The sequence below is a fragment of the Megascapheus bottae genome, chromosome 2 (assembly GCF_031878675.1).
Source record: "Megascapheus bottae isolate mThoBot1 chromosome 2, mThoBot2.hap1, whole genome shotgun sequence".
Lineage (NCBI taxonomy): Eukaryota > Metazoa > Chordata > Mammalia > Rodentia > Geomyidae > Megascapheus > Megascapheus bottae.
In genome coordinates this window covers 91973152-91992969 of record NC_143510.1, presented here as the reverse complement: position 1 = coordinate 91992969, position 19818 = coordinate 91973152, and the positions used below count along the sequence as shown (strand labels likewise).

At 54.1% G+C, this 19818-nt stretch overlaps 1 protein-coding gene across 1 annotated transcript in view; it reads right to left on the bottom strand.

Moving 5' to 3' along the window:
- The window catches only part of Zc3h7b (zinc finger CCCH-type containing 7B), a 40860-nt gene that overhangs the window by 2987 nt on the left and 18055 nt on the right, over nucleotides 1-19818 (bottom strand). The window contains exons 3-17 of the mRNA XM_090328800.1: nucleotides 18353-18386; nucleotides 18058-18255; nucleotides 16810-16968; nucleotides 16400-16480; nucleotides 15573-15629; nucleotides 12412-12481; nucleotides 11575-11777; nucleotides 10582-10903; nucleotides 9541-9599; nucleotides 8979-9078; nucleotides 8479-8640; nucleotides 5117-5322; nucleotides 3435-3535; nucleotides 2609-2790; nucleotides 1215-1300 (exon numbers count right to left, since the gene is read on the bottom strand). Of these exons, the coding sequence (XP_090184926.1) occupies nucleotides 1215-1300; nucleotides 2609-2790; nucleotides 3435-3535; nucleotides 5117-5322; nucleotides 8479-8640; nucleotides 8979-9078; nucleotides 9541-9599; nucleotides 10582-10903; nucleotides 11575-11777; nucleotides 12412-12481; nucleotides 15573-15629; nucleotides 16400-16480; nucleotides 16810-16968; nucleotides 18058-18255; nucleotides 18353-18386 (2020 nt within the window). The remainder of the gene's footprint in view (nucleotides 1-1214; nucleotides 1301-2608; nucleotides 2791-3434; nucleotides 3536-5116; nucleotides 5323-8478; nucleotides 8641-8978; nucleotides 9079-9540; nucleotides 9600-10581; nucleotides 10904-11574; nucleotides 11778-12411; nucleotides 12482-15572; nucleotides 15630-16399; nucleotides 16481-16809; nucleotides 16969-18057; nucleotides 18256-18352; nucleotides 18387-19818) is intronic.

Here is a 19818-nt window from a genome sequence, read left to right as displayed (position 1 = left end):
GTTCAAAACTAGCCTGGGCAAGAAAGTCTGTGAGCCTCTTCTTTCTTTTTTTAGTATGTTATAGGACATGAACTTAGGGCCTGGGGACTGTCCCTGAGCCTCTTTGTGCCCAAGGCTAGCACTTTTCTTGAACCACAGAGCAACTTCCAGTCTTTCCAGGAATTGAACCCAGGGCTTTGTGCATGCTAGGCAAGCACTCTACCACTAGGCCAAACTCCCAGCCCCTGTACTATATTTATATGAGAGTGTTAGCTCTCTCTCTCCCCTCCTCTCGCTCTTTCCCTCTCTCTTTGGTATTGGCACTGGGGATCTTGAACTCAGGGCGTTGGCCTGTCTCTGAACTTTTTTTTTTTCTTCACAAGTCCAGCGCTCTACCACTTGAATCACAGCTTTTTAGTGATTAATTGGTGATAATGGTCTCAAGATCTTTTCTGCCTAGTTCAAATAGTAATCCTTAGATCTCAGCCTCCTGAGTAGCTAGGATTGTAGGTGTGAGCCACAGGGACCTGGCAATGTTCTCATTTTTAAGATACACAAAAGTGTTCAGGGGTAAGAGAATAGCATATCTGCAACTTATTCTCAGTGGTTAAAAAAAGAAAGGTGTGCGGCCGGGAGTTTGGCCTAGTGGTAGAGTGCTTGCCTAACATGCACAAAGACCCAGGTTTGACTCCTCGGTACCACATACATAGAAAAAAGCTGGAAGTGGTGCTGAGGCTCAAGTGGTAGAGCTCTAGCCTTGAGAAAGTCCAAGGACAGTGCTCAGGCCCTGAGTTCAAGCCCAGGACTGGCAAAAAAAAAAAAGGTGTGCATATTTATGAACACAAATATGTATGTATGTGTGCATATATGTACACATAGGATAAAGCTACACACAGCAAAAAGAGATACAGAGTCAGACATCAGTGACTCATGCCTACACTTCCCGCCGCTCTCGGGAGGCTGGGATCTGGAGGATCACAAATCAAAGCCAGCAAAGTCTACGAGAATCCATTTCCAATTAACCAGGTAAATATGATGCTAGAGGCACGGAACAAGCAAGAGTGTGAGACCCTGAATTCAAACTCTGGTACCAGCACCAAAAAGTTAAAAAAAAGGCAGACATGCACACGCAAGCACAGCCAATAAAGTTGTACCTGAACTTTTCCTATCAGTCTTTAACCTTGCAGGTCTCTATGCAAACAGACAGCCAGTAGGGCTCAGCCCCAGGGCCTTACCAAGCTGCCGCTGGCCTTCCCTGCATGGGCTTCCATCTGCTGCCAGTACTTCTTGGATTCCTGAACGATGTCTTCGTGAGTCATGCCTGGAAAGAGTGAGGGCAGACACTGGGACCCTGAATGGGCTGCTGAGGAACGAGGCAGGACGTCTGTCCAATGCCAGGGCCAGCCCAGGTCCAAGAGGAAGGCCAGGCCTGACTACCGTGAAACTCAAGGTACAGAGGAGCTGTGGTGTGACCTCCTCCAACCTGCTCCTTCTCAGAACACGGAACCCGTTCTTCCAGGCACATTGACTTTCAAGTTAACCTTGACATTATCTTTTTTTTTTTTTTGGTCTTTGTTTTCTCCAATACTCGTGTACTGGGGGTTGAACTCGGGCTCTTGCACTCGCTAGGCTGGTACTCTACCACTTGAGCCACACTGCCAGTCCTGGGGCTTGACCTCAGGACTTGGGTGCTGTCCTTGAGTTTTGCTGCTCAAGGCTGGTACTCTACCACTCGAACCACAGCGAGCGGGGCCTGAGCTAGAAAGGGGGCCTAGCAGGGCCGGAGCGAGCGGGGCCTGAGCTAGAAAGGGGGCCTAGCAGGGCCGGAGCGAGCGGGGCCGGAGCGAGCGGGGCCAGAAAGAGAAAGGGGCCAAAAAAAAAAAAAAAAAAAAAAAAAAGAGTCTCATAGTCTTTAGTGCCCTGTCTGGCCTTGAACCTCGATCCTCAGATCTCAGCCTACTGAGTAGCTAGGATTACAGGTGTGAGCCACTGCACCCAGCCCGTTTCCCTGTTTTGCCTTTTTTTTTTTTTTTTTTTGGTGGGTCACTGGATGCTGTCCCTGAGCTCTTCAGCTCAAAGTTACCACCCTATCCCTGAGCCAAGCCCCACTTCCTGTTTTCTAGAGCTTAATTGGAGAGAACAGTCCTAGGTCCTTTTGTGCCCAGGCTGGCTTTGAACCTTGATTCTCAGATCCCAGCTTCCTAACGAGCTAGGATTACAAGTGTGAGCCACCACACCCGGCCCCTGTTTTGTTTGAGATAGAGTTTCACCAAGTTTTCCGGTTGGGCTTGAGGAGCTAGGATTACAGGCATCTATCTCAGCTGCCCAGCCGACAAGTGGCTTCTGACCATCTCCCAGGCAGCAAGCAGAGCCCGGTTTGGGCGCTGTCTCCCTCCACGCCTGCCTTCCTGTTGCAGTGCCCAGATAGGAAGAGACTCAGGATCTCCTGGGCCTCGCAGCCCCGTGCAGGCATCATGGTCACCTCTGGGCTATCTGGGAGGTGACTGCTCATGCAAGAACCCTCCAAGGGCTGCTCTCCTCAGACTTCCCCTTAGGTCCCTTCCACCGTCCCCCGGACCTAGCCCACTCCCCCCCACTTGTGAGTCTCCCCTCCAACCCAGCCCCTTACCTGAGTACTGCTGCAGCAGCCAGACCTTGAGCTCAATGAAGCTGTGGGCAAAGTGGCAGCTGTCCTCCCGCAGGCAGCCGTAGCGCACCTCGTGGCGGCACACGTCAAACTGGAAGTGCTCCTGGAACTGGCGGATCTTGGAGTACTTGAGGGAGGTGGAGCGGACGATGTGCACCAGGCACCTGGCAGGGGGGGGCGGAGGGGGGTGTACTGCAGACCCCAGTCCCGCCCAGACCCACACCCCTCTTCCTCACAAGCTGCTGTGCCCAGGGCCAGGCAAGTTAACGGACTTCTCTCCAGGCGAGGAAACGTGAAGTCACAAGAGCTATTGGTTCAACACAGGACTGACCATGGCTAGGCTGGGATTTGAACCCAGGCCTGCCTGACTCCGGGGCTTGGCTCTAATACCTATTCTGGGGCAGAGGCAAGTTGAGAAACAGGGAGCAAAGGCAGGGATTCTGAACCAGGCCCAGCACCAACCCTTTCCTGGGACACTGCCAGAACTGGAGAGCAGAGGGCAGGAGCCCCATACGGGGGTGCAGGGTCCTCATGTACCTGCTGACCATGCTGCTTCTCTCCTGTGTGAGAGGAACGGGGACTCCTCCCCCACACCCATGGACACTGATAAATCCCCAGAGCAATGCATGGACTACAGCAGCTACTCGATGAGCTGGTTCCCGTCCTGTCCAGGGGAGACACCCCCGACACACACACCAGATACCCCAGGCCCACTCCTGGGCCTCAGCCTTTCCCAAGCCTTCTGGGCTGCCTCCCAGGGAACGTCTACACCTGATCCTGTCCTCAGCCTGGCCGGGGTGCCACTCACTTGTTGTTGTAGAAGCTGTGCTTGGCAGCCAGGTTGGAGCAGACGGATGGCGAATCCTTGGTGCCCTTGCTGATGATTCGAGGCTTACTGTCAAAGCAGATCTGCCCAGGAAGGGAACGGGCTGGCAGCCTGCCATACCATCTGGGGAGGGGGGTAGGCTAGAACCCCAAATGACTACCCAGGGAAAGACAGCTGTGTCCGGTCAGCTTGGGGTGAGGGACTGAGGAAACAAATCCCAGGGTCTGTTCCTCTTCCTCCTCCTCCCCATTCCACATTTCTGACTCCAACTCATGGATGAGCTAAGTCTTAGCCAACCCTTCCCACCCCCACTACTCCAAAGGCCTGGGGCAGGGGTCACTCTGGACCTCTAAAACCTCAACTTCCTCAACCACAAACTGGGTAGAGCCACACCGGCTGTGTCTCACAGAGAGTGTCTGTACAGAGAAAGAGAAACTCAAGCTGGTGGCTCACATCTGTAGGCCAGGCCACTCAGCAGGCTGAGATGTGAGGATTGAAGTTCCAAGCCAGGGTGGCACGGAAGTCTGAGAGACTCCTATTCCTAATTAACCAGCAAAAAAAAAAAGGCAGCGGGTGGAGCTGTAGCTTGAATGGTAAAATACCAACCTAACATTAAAAAAAAAACTAAGGGGCAGCACTCAGGTCCTAAGTTTATGCCCAGGTATAGGAAGGAAGGAAAAAAGAAAGGAAGGAAGAAGGAAGGAAGGAAAAGAGGAAGAAAGAAAGGAAAAAAGAAAGGGAGGAAGGAAGGAAGGAAGGAAAAAAAAAACTTTGTAAATGATGCTCTGCCGCTGGTGAGCTGTGGTTTCCAGGGCAACCGCTCCCTCAGGGGAGAAGCCCTTGAGTGCCCGCTCTAAGGGTTAGGGAAAGGCGCTGCTGAGATAGATCAGGGCTCAGCTGAGCTGCACCACACCCAGCAGCAGCCCAGACCCAGGCTCTTGTTTCCTGGAGATGGACATGGCATGGTCCTGTCAGGTAGCAGGACAAGTCTGTTCCCAAGCACAGCAAGGTCTGGGGTAGCTCAGAGGCGCTGCTGTCCTGCGAGCTGGGACGAGAAGGGATGTAGAAACATGGGAGAGCATTTCCAGGGGAGCACACCACAGGACACAGGCGGGAAGTGCAGGGACATCGAAGCTGGCACATGGAGGGCAAAAGGCGTGTGGAGGGAGATGGAACACAAGGTCCGGACACCTTGCTCAGGCCAGCAGTGCCAGGCACTCCACAGCCAAATCAAGAGCTGCAAGGACGATGCTGAGTAGGCTTCCCAGCCACCTGGTACCAGGGGCCTCCCGGAGAGCACCGCCCGTGGTGGCTGGCATTCACATCCCCAGATGCACATGGAGTCAGCATCCGGATGCTGATGCCACCTGAGGATGGGGATGAAGGCCCGAAGCCTGGTCTACGACCAGCTTTCTGGGAAGGGCAGGTGAGAGGGTTGCTATTTCTTCCTGGCCTCCGTTTCCACCACTGCAAAATACCAAGGCTGGCTAGGATCTGGCTAGGATCTAGACCCTGGCAGACAACCTCATGAGGGGCCTTGTTTTCTGACAGACCAAGCATCTGCGGACTCAGGGTGAGGCCTCAGTTTCAGGGCTACCGTCATGCTGGCTGTACCCAATCCTACGTCCGCCCGGACTGGTGACAGGGAGGGGGCAGGCAGGTACCTCACAGAGGAAGGTAAAGATGCCCTGGTGCTCCTTGAGGAGCTTGGCGATGGTGAGGCTGCCCCGCTTGACGCCCCCCAGTGGGTCGAAGAGCAGGTCACGGTTGAGAGTGCCTTTCCTCTCCTCCGTCCACACGTCGATCTCCTCCTGATGGTAGGCGAAGGTGCAGTTATCTCCGTACTTACAGTCCTGCTTGTTAATCATGTCTGCAAAGAGGCAACAGCACACACGTTCTGCCAGGCGGGGACAGCAGCCCATAGCATCCCCACAACCCCCAAAGGGCTGGGCTCCGCCAGGCACAGGACATGAATGACAGCGACCTGCCCACAAGGATGCCTTCCTGGATGCCATGCTCAGGTCTCTGTGCTTGGCACCCTCAAGGCCCCCTGAGACTGCTTTTTGCAAGTCAAGCAAGAGAAAAAGTATAGAAACGGCTTTGCAGAAGTAGACAGAAAACAAGAAATTCAAAGATGATTATTCACTAGGAAATTAACATTGTGTGGTTAAGAGCATGGCTGTCAAGAGCCGAACAGACTGGGGTTAGGATTCCTCGTTACTCTTTCAACCTTGGAGAAACACAGCGGTGAAGATTAAGGGTGTGTGTGACTGAATTTAGCACAAGACCATCACTCCACCACTTGAGTCAAAGCTACAGTTCGGGTGGTTAATTGGAGATAAGAGCCTTCTGGATTTTCCTGCCAGGCTGGCTTTGAACATGGTTCATGGAACATGGATCATGATGCTCAGATCTTAACCTGCTGAGTAGCTAGGATTACAGGTGTGAGCCACTACCACTCAGCTTTCACACTTAATTTTTTTGTGTGCTGATACCCAGGCTTGAATGCTCGGCCTAAATACTGTATCTTAGCTTTTTTTTTTTTTTCCTCTAGGCTTTTTTTTTTCCCCACTTAATTCACGGCTATACTTGCCATGTCTTGGTGGTAACGTGGGGATACGTGTCTGTGGACTTTGCTGCCTGGGTTGCCTTCAAACTGTAATCCTCAGATCTCCCTCTCTTGAGTAGCTAGGATTACAGGTATGTGCTACTTGTGTCTGGCACAATCAACCACTCTGGAGGTAGGGAGTCTGGAGAGGGGAAAGCAGGCCCTGGAGCCTCTCATTTCCTAGAGAGGCCTGCTGTCTTCTCTTCCCTCTTTCTGAGTCTGTCTTGCCCTTACACCTGCTAGGCTCTAGGAGAAGGAACATGGGTCGCGACCTGCAGGAGCAAGCTGCCTCCCTCAATGCAAGTGGAGGCAAATAAAGGGAGGAGCAGCATACATTAGGGCTTCTAGGATGCATGTGGAGGATCAAAGGGTGCAGGGTGCCCCACGGAGCTGGAGAAGGATCAGTGAGTGTGCGAACAGTTGTTGCAGAGGTGAAGAGGCAGGTGATGTGGAGCTCCTTCCGCAGCAGTGGCTGAGGGAGGCGTGGAGGCCTAGGAAGTCATGGAAAGTGGGGCTGTGGCTCAAGGAGGTAGCCTTGAGCTGAAGAGCTCAGGGACCACGCCCAGGCCCAGGGGTAGGGTGGTAACCTGGAGCTGAAGAGCTTAGGGACAGAGTTCAAGCCCCATGACCGCAAAAAAAGAAAAGAAAAAAGAAAAGAAGTGAGAACAAACATCACTATTAAAAAAGAGCTGGGCACTGTCTATGAGTTCCTTCTTCTTTTTTTTTTTTTTTGCCAGTCCTGGACTTGAGCTCAGAGTCTGAGCACAGTCCTTGTACTTTCTCAAGGCTAGAGCTCTACCACTTGAGCCTCAGCACCACTTCCGGCTTTTTCTGCGTATGTGGTACCGAGGAATCGAACCCAGGCCTTTGTGCATGCTAGGCAAGCACTCTACCACTAGGCCAAACTCCTGGCCCTATCAGTTTCTTCTTTTTTGCTTAAGGCTAGCACTCTACCTTGAGCCACAGCTCCACTTGTGAATTTTTTGGTAGTTAAGCAGTGCTAAGAATATCACTGAATCTTCTTCCCAAGCTGGCTCTGAACCACGACCTTCAGCTCTCAGCCTTCTGAGTAGCTAGGATTCCAGGCATGAGCCACTGGAGCCCAGATCTTAAATGATTTTGTGGCTTTCTTTTCACCTCTCCCAACAGTGAGACACTGCAGTGGTAAGAAATCAGTTCTCTGTCCCGCCCTCAGGGGCTGGTATCTGTAATCCTGGCTGCTCAGGAGGAACGGGAGGAGAGTAATTTAAGACTACTCAGGTAAGAAGTTGCTGAAAGTGCTGCATGCCGTAAGGCACCCTTGTCCTCCTAGCTGCTGATGGAAGCACGGGTAAAGATGGCTGCCGTCTAGACCAGCTCAGGCAGAAGCAGAGGTCCTATTCCCCAAGGAAGCAGAGCCAAAGGGCTGAAAGTATGGCTCAATCAACAGAGCATTTTGGTTTCTTGCAAGTCTTGAGCCTTGAAGTCAGGGCCTGAGCACTGTCCTTGGACTTTTTCAAGGCTAGACAGAGCTCTACCACTTGAGCCACAGGACCACTTCTGGCTTTTTCCTATGTATGTGGTACTGAGGGATTGAACCTGGGTCTTTGTGTATGCTAGGCAAGCACTCTACCACTAGGCCAAACTCCTGGCCCTACAACACAGCATTTTTTTTTTTTTTTGCCAGTCCTGGGCTTGAGCTCAGGGCCTGAGCACTGTCCTTGGACTTTTCTCAAGGCTAGAGCTCTACCACTTGAGCCTCAGCACCACTTACAGCTTTTTTCTATGTATGTGGTACTGTGGAATCGAACCCGGGTCTTCGTGCATGCTAGGCAAGCACTTTAACCATTAGGCCAAACTCCAGGCCCCAATACAGCATTTTTATCCAGAAAAAAATAAAGCCCTGAGTTCAAATCTCAGTACCACCAAAAGAGAAAAAGGACGAAAGAAAGCAGCTCTTTGGGAACTGTACAGGCGGCTCGCAAGCGTGGGGTAGATGCCAGGGGCTTATTCTTGAAATCCTAGCTAATCAAGAGGCTGAGATCTGAGGATCACAATTTGATGCCAGCCTGGGCAGCAAAGTCCATGTGACTCCAAATTAACTACCAAAACAAAAAATAAAAAACAAAAGTGATCCAAGTGGTAGAGTGCTAGCCTTGCACAAGAAAGCTCAGGGATATCACCCAAGCCATGAGTTCAAGCCCTAGGACCTCTACCAAAGGAAAAAAAAAATAAAGCTAGTCAGGATAGGAGGTGCTCACTCTGTTATGTCACTCATCTTTGATGGCTCTGTGAACCCTAAAACCTCAGCTTTCTCCCCTCCCTCACCGGTGGCTGTGAGAACCACTTCTGTTCTGCTGCCTGCACCAGCCAAGCAGCAGCTGGGCAGAAGAGGAATTGGGCTCTGGCTGGTGCCAGCCCCCACCGCAGCCCACCCACCTTTGCACAGGTAGTAGGAGCCCACAAAGCTGGTTTTGGTGGGCCGGGGCCGGATCCGCTTCCAGGTTTGGTCCTCCGAGCTGCGGAGCCGGCCGAGTAGGATATCTCTCTTACACTTGTGCTCCAGGCCCTCTCGATAGGTGTAGTCACCTGCCCTGGGACCTGCAGGGAAGATGGGCAGGGATGTGGCACAGGCAGGTCGGGTGGAGTGGAGGCCCTCATCTGGGCTTCCCTCCATGCTCTTCCTTTACCATGTTCTTCCTGGAGTTGGGTGGGCGTCTCCAAGGAGCCCGTTCTTCCCTGCTTCCTTCCCACAACAACCGTGACCCACCCAGACCTGCGGGGAGCCTGCCCACCACAATGGTTCCCTAGAAAGAAGGTGAGGGTCCCTAATCAAGGCTCATCCCCTGCCTTTTCCTCCCCGGACCCCCCATAGACACATGAGGGTCCTGTCATTGTGGGCTTTCACTCTCCTGACACTCCCAGCAGGTCTGGGTTACCTGTCTTTGGGTAGCACAGCTGGCAGGCCTGCTTGAACTCGTGGGTGGCAGCTAAAGGGTTCTTGATGAGCAAGGCGGTGTTGGGCATGGAGGGCTCCGGCTGGAACGGGAAGGTGTGGCTGTCTTGGACTCTGGGTGACAGCTGGAGCCATGAGCAGAGAAATAGTAGTGCCCCACTCCCATGTCCCAGCCAGATTGGTGACTTCCCAGGGCCACACAGCTGGTGTCAGGGCTGAGGGCAGTGTGTCCGCTCCTGGTCAGCCCAGGACAGGTAAAGCTGTAGACGAGGGCTGTGACTAAGGCAGGCCCGCTATGCCTCGTCATCCTCTAGCACAGAGGGTGGGAGACCTCCGTGTGCCCTGAGTGCATGGCAGGTGAGGAGAGGTGAGGAGGCTACGTCAGGCCTCTCAGGGGTGTCTTTCATGGAGGCTCATCTGGGGCCCTGAGACCCAATCAGAGGTCCAAAGCCATACCTTTCAGGCCCCCAAAGATTCAAAGCCACGTCCCCCACTCCTCCAGAAGAAAGGAGTTGCAGGCCCTGGAAGCTCTGTCCATCACTCACCGAGAGGGCAGGTTTCTGAGCACTGCTTGGGGGGCGGTGGTCCTGTGAGTTGGTCTCCTCTGGGTAAGGAAAAGACACCACGGTCACCTGCCCTGGCATGGAGGACATGAGGGACCTTCCCAGCACTTCTCCTGTGTATTTCTAACTCGAAGAAGCCCCCAAGCCACGGCCCCTTTTCTGATCAGCTCTGTCCTTGTCTCTTTTTTCAGGCTGCGTGCTGATCCTCTTGCCAGAGCCTTTTGAGGGCCCAACCCTGATCTCCCAGTACCATGCAGGGCCTATGCCCCTGGTTCCCTCCACCATGCCAGTAAACTTCTCTGACAGGGCCGTTACTTTCCTCCAGCATGCCCCTCTTCAGTGCTCCCATCACCTCACAAGTCCTTTCCCCAGTTCTGAGTGGTCCAGGCTACACCTGACCTCCAAAAGCCACCTCCATCAGGGATTGGAGGGGTCAGGTTTTTTCCTCTAGGTTCCTGGAACCTGCCCCTGAGTAGAGCTGAAGGAGAGGGGAGCCTTGTTCTCCTGACCCCAATCTCAAGGTCATCTCCACAGGACCCCAAACCTAAGGCTCTAGGGCTCTGCAGGGCTGGTCAGAGATTGCCAGAGTGAATCACTGCAGTCCTGAACTATTTCAGCTCTGCTGTCTGATCTAGAACAAGATGCCTCGCCTGCCAAGTGCTATGGTTCATGCCTGTAATCCCAACAACTCAGGAAGCTGAAATCTAAGGACCAACGTTCGAAACTAGCCTGGGCAGGAAAGTAAGATGTGAGACTTAGCACACAAATTAAGCACCCACAACACAGCCAGAAGCGGCGGTGCGGTTCAAGTGGTAGAGCGCCAGCCTTGAGTGAAAAAGCTAAGGAATGGTGCCTAGGCCCTGAGTTCAGGCCCTGCTGCCAGTGCATCTGCGCATGCACACGCGCACACCTGCCACATTCCCACTTACACAGGCTCATCTCAGCACTGCTCTGGACTGCCAAGGGAGAGGCGGCTGTGCTGAAGTCAAGAGACACGTAATTTTGCACCCAGAGGGGCCTCACCTATGAAGGAGTCAGGTTTGTCCAGCGAGCCTCGGGTGGACCCGAAGGTATCCAGGGCCTCCAGCCGGGTATCTGAGTAAGGAAGCAGGTCCAGGGGGTCCAGCGCGGGGCCTGGGGCGTCGAGAGTGTCCAGTACAGAGGCAGCCAGCTTCTTGGAGGGATCGATGACGAGGCCGAATGAGGCTGGGGGCAGCGGGCTGGAGACAGGGATGGAGCCGCCCACCACGGGGGGCAGCAGCGGGGTCCCGCCAGGAAACACAGGTATCAGCTGGGGCAGCTCACTGGGCACAGCACTGCCAGGCAGGCCTCCCTGGACAAGAGACTGCAGGGTGGGGACAGAGCTGGGATCAGCAGGAAGTGTTCTGGGGAGTGGAGGGCCACTCAAGGCTTGTGGGCTCCACGTGCCGGGAGGTGGAGCCAGGACTCGTTCTTCTGCATGGATGTTCTGCAGCTTTGGGGTTGTGATCTTTTTTTTGGTTTTGGTCAGTTCTGGGGCTTGAACTCAGGGCCTGGGCACTGTCTCTGAGCTTCTTTGGCTTAAGGCTAGCACTCTGCCACCTGAGCCACAGCACCCCTTCTGGCTTTTTCTATGCATGCGGTCCTGAGGAATCAAGCCAGGGCTTCATGCATGCTAGGCAAGCACTCTACCAATCAGCACACCCCCAGGCCTCCTTGAGCCTTTTTCACTCAACGTTAGTGCTCCACCACTGGAGCCCCATTTCCACCTCTGGCCTTTGATTGTGTGTGATTAATTGGAAATCAGTCTCTTGGACTTCCCTGCCCCTGGGTGGCTGTGAACTGAGATCCTCAGCTCTCGGCCTCCCAAGTAGCTTGATTACAGGTGTGAGCACAGGCGCCGCCCAGCTGCAGCTCAGTTATCCTGTCCCGCCCAAGGCTTTCTTCCAAGGCCTCTGTTACCCCAACTACGACATGGAGACTAGACGCTAGGCAGGAGCCGGGCTAAGGGGAGAGGAGAGTGGTTCCATGGCTTACCAGCGAGTCCAGGAGAGTGTCCAGCTCTGGACCAAAGACATCCCCATCCGAGAAGTCATCCAGGCCCTCGGTGCTGGCGATGGCCCTGCTGCTGCTGTCCAGAGGGGCCAGGAGGTCCAGCACGTGAGGAAACAGAGGCATGGTGGGAGCAGAAGGGAGCAGGACTGGGGAACTGTGCAGGTCCACATAGCAGTCTGTGGAAGGGAGAGGGTTACTTAGTAACTACTCTGGTGCCATGTGCTTGGCATGGAGAGCAAGACTCAGGACCCAGGGTATCCAGTTAGTACCTTCCCTTCCACCCCAGCTGCACCAGGGCCTGACTTTCCCACCAGCACCACAGGCAGAGGCCTGGTGGTAGTCAAGGACAGCAGTCCAAGGCAGAGAGCCCTTTGATCCTATCACTCCATTAGCCCTGGCTCAGGCTGCAACCTACCATTCACCTTCCTCTGAAATGAAAGCTAATGAGAGGGAAAAGGAGGACTTAGAAAAAGGCAGAGGGGGGCCGGGAGTTTGGCCTAGTGGTAGAGTGTTTGCCTAGCATGCACGAAGACCCGGGTTCAATTCCTCGGTACCACATAGATAGAAAAAAGCCGAAAGTGGTGCTGAGGCTCAAGTGGTAGAGCTCTAACCTTGAGAAAGTCCAAGGACAGTGCCCAGGCCCTGAGCCCAAGCCCAGGACTGGCAAAAAAAAAAAAAAGAAAAAGGCAGCGGGCTGGAGTGAGAAACAGGAGCCAGCCTGAGGAAATGCTCTAGTCGAGAAAGGGAGTCTGTCCTCTCTACCATTTCCAGGCTTCCTGTGTCCAGGGAGGGGCGGTGCCTTCCCAGCGATCCCATCCCCCCCCAGGTCGTGATTCGGGGCACTACCTGTTTCGATGTCATCAATGGATCCGAATCCGTCGGACATTCCCTGTGGAGAGGAGAGGAAGGACGTGTTGGTGTCAGCCAGGCGAGGACCATGACACGGTGTGCCTCCGGGGGCTGGCACGCTGATGTCCACGCCTATGACCAGCGGCTGAGGAGCACCCCAGCACCCAGGGCGGATACCCAACACCTACCCTGTGCAGCCAGGGCTCAGGCACACACAGGAGAGGTGTGAAGATCACATGGCCACACGAGGGCCCCTCAGGGAAACAGTGGCCCAGGAGGAAGGATAGAAAGAGGAAGGGCCTCAGTTTCCCCACCTGGAAAATAGGGTTCTCACCCTAGGGAGGTGGTGAGGGTTTTGCCAAGCCTTCTTTCTACAACACAGCATGTACAGTTTTCAGTTCAAGGACAAACTATGTCCTTCACTGGGAGTTTGGCCTAGTGGTAGAGCGCTTGACTAGCATGCACAAACACGCAGGTTCAATTCCTCGGTACCACATATATTTTTAAAAAAGCCAGAAGTAGTGCTGTGGCTCAGTGGTAGAATGCTAGTTTTGAGAAAGCCCAAGGATAGTGCCTTAGGCCATAAGTTCAGTCCCCAGGACTGGCAAAAAAAAAAAAAAAAAAAAAGAAAAGTATGCCTTTCCCCGAATACAGCTCCAGATCTAGGAAGCAAGAAAGGACGGTCATCCAAGGCTGGGCCCCATGCCCACTGGGTAGGATCTGAGCTTGCTCTGCAGCCTGGCCTGTCTCTGACCCCTCTGAATCTATTCCCTTAATTAGTAAGTGGGACACACGGCCAGCTCACCTGGCGTGAGACGACTTGTGACGGTGAAACATTAGACTGGAGCCTGGCACACAGAACACTTTCCTAAAGGTCTATTACATAGATGAGGAACACGTTTGCTTGCTTTCTTTCTTTTCTTTTCCTTTTTTGCCAGTCCTAGGACTTGAACTCAAGGCTTGGGCACTGTCCTTAAGCTTTCTCAAGGCTAGCACTTGACCACTTGAGCCACAGCACCACTTCCAGCTTTTTTGTGTGTGTGTATGTGGTACCAAGGAATCGAACCCAGGGCTTCATACATGCTAAGCAAGCACTCCATCACTAGGCCACAGTCCCAGCCCCACAATTCCTTTTTTCTTTTCCTGTTGCTTGTGGGCTTGACCTCTGGGCCTGGGTGCTGCCCCTGAGCTCTTTTGCTCAAAGCTAGCATTCTAGCACTTTGAGCCACAGCTCCACTTGCAGTTTTCTGCTGGTTAATAAGAGATAGTCTCAAGACTTTCCTATCCAGGCTGGCTTTGACCTACAATCCTCAGATCCTGAGTAGCTAGGATTATGGGCATGAGCCACCAGTGCCAAGCTGAACACATTTTCAATTGCAATCTGAAAAGTGGCTCAGGAGCTTTGCTCACCAGCCTTTATGACCCACCACTGTGCCTGTCTCTTCCCCGGCTTGGGGCCATGCAGGACACATGTTAGTCCTCTCCCGTGGACTTTCTCCCATTCTTCTTGGAGTCCATCACAGTTCAGCAGAAGTCCTGCCTCCCTGGCGAGGGCCTAGGTGACCCATGCCTCCTCTGTGTGCCCAAGGAGCACAGGGAAAGAAGGCCCAGATGCTCACTCTTAGCCATCCCCCGCCTGGCATTAATAACAATAGCAACAAGGTTCATGCTGTACAGAAGGCCCCCGCCAGCCCATCCTATCCACTGTGGGATTCCGCCCTGCCCCAGCCTCCACGCTGTCCCACAGAGATGAGCCACATCCTCCGTTCATAGGTCAGGGAAAACAGAGGCTGGTCCTGACCCCACCTCCTGGGCCTGTCCAGAGACCACACAGCACAAAGACACGTTTCAGTCCCCCAGGGTACAACTGCTCATCTGCTAAGCCTGATAAACCAGGCTGACACACACGATCAGGGAGCTGCTTTGCTCACAGGCACATAATGTACTGGGGGACGTGAACACCTCTATGGACAGCTGTGACTCTGCTCTGCAGGCCCTGAAGAACAATATCATATCCCAGCTCTTTGGCTGCCATCTTGTCCCACCCAGACCATCCCGGCCCTTCATTTCCTGCCCCTTTGCTGGTAACAGTCACAAGGTTTCTGGAGCCCATCTCTCCGGCAACCTTTTACTAATGACTCACTGTAATCCCACAGCTGCCACATGAACAGGGGCAACTCAGAGGCCAACTCAGAACCTGAACCCCACATGGCCAGCTGCAGAACCCAGGCTTTTGGACCCTCTGGAGAGGAAAGGGGCTTGTGGTCTGGGCTGTGTTCCTCCCTCTCCTGACTCTAGGTCTCTGCTCAGGCTCTTCTGCTGGCTGAAAATACCATTCTTTTGTTTTTGTCAGTGGGTGAGGCTTGAACTCAAGGCCTGGGCGCTGTCCCTGAGCTCTTCAGCTCAAGGCTACCGCTCTACCACTTTGAGCCTCAGTGCCACTTCTGGTTTACTGGTGGTTCACTGGAGATAAGAGTCTCATGGACTTTCCTGCCCAGGCTGATTTTGAACCGTGATCCTCAGATCACAGCTTCCTGAGTAGCTAGGATTACAAGTGTGAACCACCAGTGCCTGGCATGAGAATGCCATTCTTTCATCTCCTGTCTGAAACGTGCTCTCCTGCCTCTGGGAAGCCTCCACCAGGCTTCCAGGGCTGTCGGTCCTGACGACTCCCAGCCCTCCTGTGCTCTGTTACCCACATTCTCCACGCACAGACTCTACGCCCAGGTAAGACGCCTGCCTAGCTCATGTTCCGAGAACTCCTATGGGCATGCTCACTCAGATCTACATAGGCCTATTGTATGCTAGGGACTCTGCCTTCTACCCCTCAGCACTTAAAACATTCCCAGGCTACTCCATGTGTGTGCTGCACCAAGGCCAAGCTAGCCTGGCCTCTCCACAGTAGAGACCACTGTGCTGAGGCGTCTCACAGACCTGCCCAGATTTCTGTGGCTGTGGTGAGGGATGCATGGAAGATGTGGCAAAGGCCTAGTGCCAGGTATGGTGCCATTTGTGGTATACAGGCTTCACACCAGCAGGTTACTTTGATGCTTGAGGCCATTATACCCAGAGGGCAAACCCCAACAAGATAGGTGGTGTGGGGCAGGGAAAAACTAGAGGTCCCAGCCTACCTGATCTGCCACACCAGCTGCAGTACCATTACTGAGCAGAGAAAAGGTTTCCAGTTCCTGCCAGGGATAGGAGAGAAGTAGAAGAGATTAAGATTTTAAGAGGATGCACAGTATCCTGCCAGCTAGGAGCAGAGGCCCCAACTGCTGGGGTCTGCCATGACATCGGAGGCTCCCTGCCCTGAGGCTGCCATTTCCACCCGTTCTGTCTCCCAGGGTCACATGGGTCTTTTCATCTTCTACCCTTGGCCTCAGATGACCTTCAAAGTACACATGGTGCTTTTCGTCTGCAGCATTCTCTTGTTATATTCCTGCCAAGTGCCCTCTGTGTGGGCAGCGATCTCCACCTTCCAGACGCACACGCACACAGGGACAGACTTGCTCAAGGTCCTGGCAGACTCTAGAACTTCCCTGCCTGCAGCTCCCAGGCACGGAGGGAGGGGGCCAGATGGACATGTGTGTGGATGTGAAGAGATCACACAAGCCCCGCATTTCAAATGGGCACATGTGCTGATGATTTGAGCACGCAAAGCGGCAGGAAGCCCATGTGAGCCCAGGCCAACTCCAGGCAGGTCGTGTCAGCGAGGGCAGGGAGAGCGCTGTGTTTTCACAGCTGGTGACTAAGGCGGGCCGGAGGCATTTGCTGCTGTTTCTCTTCCACAAAGTCCTGCTGCTCATTCCAGGGCTTTCAGCCAATAGGGAGGGAAGAGCACCTGAGGTCCCCCTGTCCTCACCCAGCCCAGATCACCCGTCCAATCCCTCCCTCCATCCCTTGTCTCTGCCTACCCCCCTCCCCTGGTCCCTAGCCCCAGGGCCCTGAGCCTACCTACCCGGGGTCTCTTATACGCCTTCCGCACTCGCAACCCGAGCTTCTGAGCCAGCTCCTGACCCAGCTGAGTGACGCTTTCATCCTGGAGAAGCAAGACATGAGCACCCAGTGGGTTAAGTTGTCCTCCTGGATACATGATGCAGGACCTGGTTAGGGCAACCCTTCAATCCTCACAGCAACCCTGCCCTGTGGAGAGCAAGACCACAGCCTGGAGAATGACTGCCAGGGTTCAACTCAGCTCTGCCACCCCCTGGTTGCTACGCCATTCTCTCCATGTCTCTGCCTTTCAAATGGAGACAATAAGAGCCATAGCATCACAGGGCTGCAAGCAGCCTGTGAGGAAAGCCCAGCTCAGCGGGCACTCTGGGGGACGGGGGCATGAGGTGGCCCAGACTTGCAGCGGGGACTCACGTGAGGCAGTGCGAGGGAGCACCGGCTGCTGCACTCGTAGGCTTCCTTATGGCACCCCAGCTCGTTGAGGGCACGGGCCTTGCGGAAAAGTGCCCGTATGTTCTCGCTGTCCAGACCCAGTGCCTTCTCGCTATCTTCCAGCGATTTCTCATACATGCCCTGTGGGAGAGGAGTGCACAGCCTGACACCTGTAACCTTCCCTCCCTCCCCAAACGTAGGGAAGCACAGCCATCCGCCCTTCCAGCGCAAGGACTGGCGGAGAGTGTGGGGAGAGAAAGAAGAGTCAGATCGTGTTGGATGTCTGCGTGTCCAGCCAGCAGGCTGCAGGACGGCCTTGGCCAGACCCTGGGCAGAGGGCTGCGAGTGCCATGGCGTGAGTTGGGTCCTCATACATCTATCCGCCCATTTCCCCTGACTCAGAACATCAAGACTGAGGTTGGAAAAACACAACTCGGGAAGGCAGCTGTGTGCACACAGCACACATCAGAGAGCGAGGGGGACTCGTGCCCTGGGCCTGCACACTCATTTATCCACAAGCCAGCCTGGACTGCAGAGGTCTTCCCGGACTCTCAGTGCTCACAGCAATCTCCTACAGGACTTGAGCAGAAAGCTCCAGCTCAGCCGTAGGAGGAGGAGCAGGAGCAGGAACAGGGGGAGGGGGAGGAGGGAGGACAAGGAGGCGAGCGGTGGTGGCTGAGAGAAACAGGAAGTCCAAGATTGTCACTGACCACATCTGGGGCAGGGTGAGAACCCCAGTACCATTACGCATTTGTGTAGCACTGTCACTGGGACCTAGAGCCTGTGTGCTCTGTCACTTAAGGTTTCTTTCACTCAAGATGGGTGTTCCACCACTTGAACCACAGCACCACTTCTGGCTCGTTGGTGGTTCATTGGAAATAACTAAGAACCTCAAGAATTTCCTGCCGTGGCTGGCTTCAAACTGTGACCCTCAGACTTCAGCCTCTGAAGATGGGTCACTGGCAATGGCATTAGCACAGCACCATTTTTTTTTAAGCATTTTAAATTGTGAATCTACACAGAATCTTATTAGATTGCCCAAGAAGACTTCAAACTCCCAGAATCAAGCAGTCCTGTGTCTTAGCCTCCCAAGGAGGCGGGACTACAGAGGTTCACACACAGCTCATCTGTGCTTCTCACAGTCTCCGGGTCATCCTGCATGCAGCTCTGAGGGGGCAGACCTGGTGGGAGGGCCGGAGGGGACAGGGAACAGGGCAGGGGCTGGCGCACCATGGTGAAGTAGCAGGCCGCCCTGTTGACATGCAACTTGCACAGCAGCTCCTGCGGCAGGGACACCTGGTCAGAGGCAGCGTAGTCAGCCACATTCAGCCCCTCCATGTACTGCACCAGGGCCTGCTTGTAGTCCTTCTCCCGGAACAGGTCATTGCCCTCAGCGAACAGGTTCTGCACCAGCTTAAGCAGGAAGGCCTGGGTGGAGGAAGGCGGCTCAGCAGATCTTGCCCATCCACCCCTAGCCCCCGACATGCCCGACCACACCTTAGTTCACCCGGGCAGTGACACTCACCTCATACTCTTCTTGTTTTAGGGGTAGTGTTGACCTAGCAGGAAAAGACAGACACAGGTCTGGGTGAGTCCAGGAGATCCAGCCTTGTGGAACCCCAGGGCTGAACTGCAGGCCTGAGGTTGTGCACCAGGTGAGGGGACAGCACGCATGTCATCTGGTTCTTACAGAACGACTTGCGTTGTTCCCCAGATCCCCAATAGTTAGGCTTTCTCAGGAGCTAATGCTGACCCAGAGCAGACTGGCATCAGTGCCATCCTTGACTCTAGAGGCTGCCCTCTACCTATGATTCCAGCCTACGCGGGGAAACTTCCAAATCTCTGTAAGTGACATGGGCCAGGAAGCCATGGCTGGGCAGGAAAAGACAGAAGCAAGAAGAAGAAAATCAGACACAGGCCAGGGTGGACTGACGATGGCCTCGGCTGCAGCTCAAGGCCAAGATGAGGGGATGGCACAGAGCGCCCGCAGATGGAATGGGGGGATAGGAGCAGGGAGACTGGAGTTCTCTTGAGAAATTGACACTTACATGGGCTTTAGAAGTGACCACTCTTGCTGGGAGTTTGGCCTAGTGGTAGAGTGCTTGGCTAGCATGCACGAAGACCCGGATTTGAGTCCTCAGTACCACATCCATAGAAGCGACCACTCTCCCCAAACCAAATGTTACTGTGGATACACAGCCCCCCACCCACCCCTCACCCCTCAATCTGGAGCCTCTGCCCTTCTCCTGCCAGGCACACAGACAGCCATCAATCCTTTCTTCCCATCCTCTCCTGTGGTCAAATCACAAAGCTGTATGCAGAAGAAAGTGATAGCTCAGGATGCCAGGCGCCTCACAAAGCCAACCACATCTGTTCTATGCACTCTTTGAAGTCCTGAGTCAAACTGGCTCATGGTGGACACTGAGAAAGAAGTCAGGGTAATGGGTCCAGTGGCTCACTACTCAAGAGGTTGAGATCAGAGGATCACAGTTCAAAGCCAGCCCGGCAAGAAGGTCTGAGAGACTCTTATCTCCAACTCACCACTAAAAAGCCAGAAGTGGAGCAAGGGTGCAGGCTCTGAGTTCAAGCCCCATTACCAACGCGTACACATCAAAAGCGGATAGTTAAGATGTAACTGTGGATGCCCACCACAGAGAGATAGTTAAGCAAGAGAATTTACAGGGCTGGGTGTGTGGCCTAGAGGTAGAGTGCTTGCCTAGTGTGCACAAAGCCCCAGGTTCCATTCCACGGGGGAAAAAAAAAAAAGCCCCAGCCCTGAGAAAGCTCAAGGGCCTAAGCTGTGAGTTCAAGCCCAGGACTGGAGAGAGAGAGGTGGGGGGGAGAATTTACAGGGTACGTTGTACAGATGTGCCAGATAAGAGTGGAATGCAGAGCAACCAGCCTCAGAAAGCATCTGCTTGTGGAGGTCATGGCACATGCCAGACACTTCCTATCTCAGCCTACTCTGCACAACCATGGCACACGGCGACC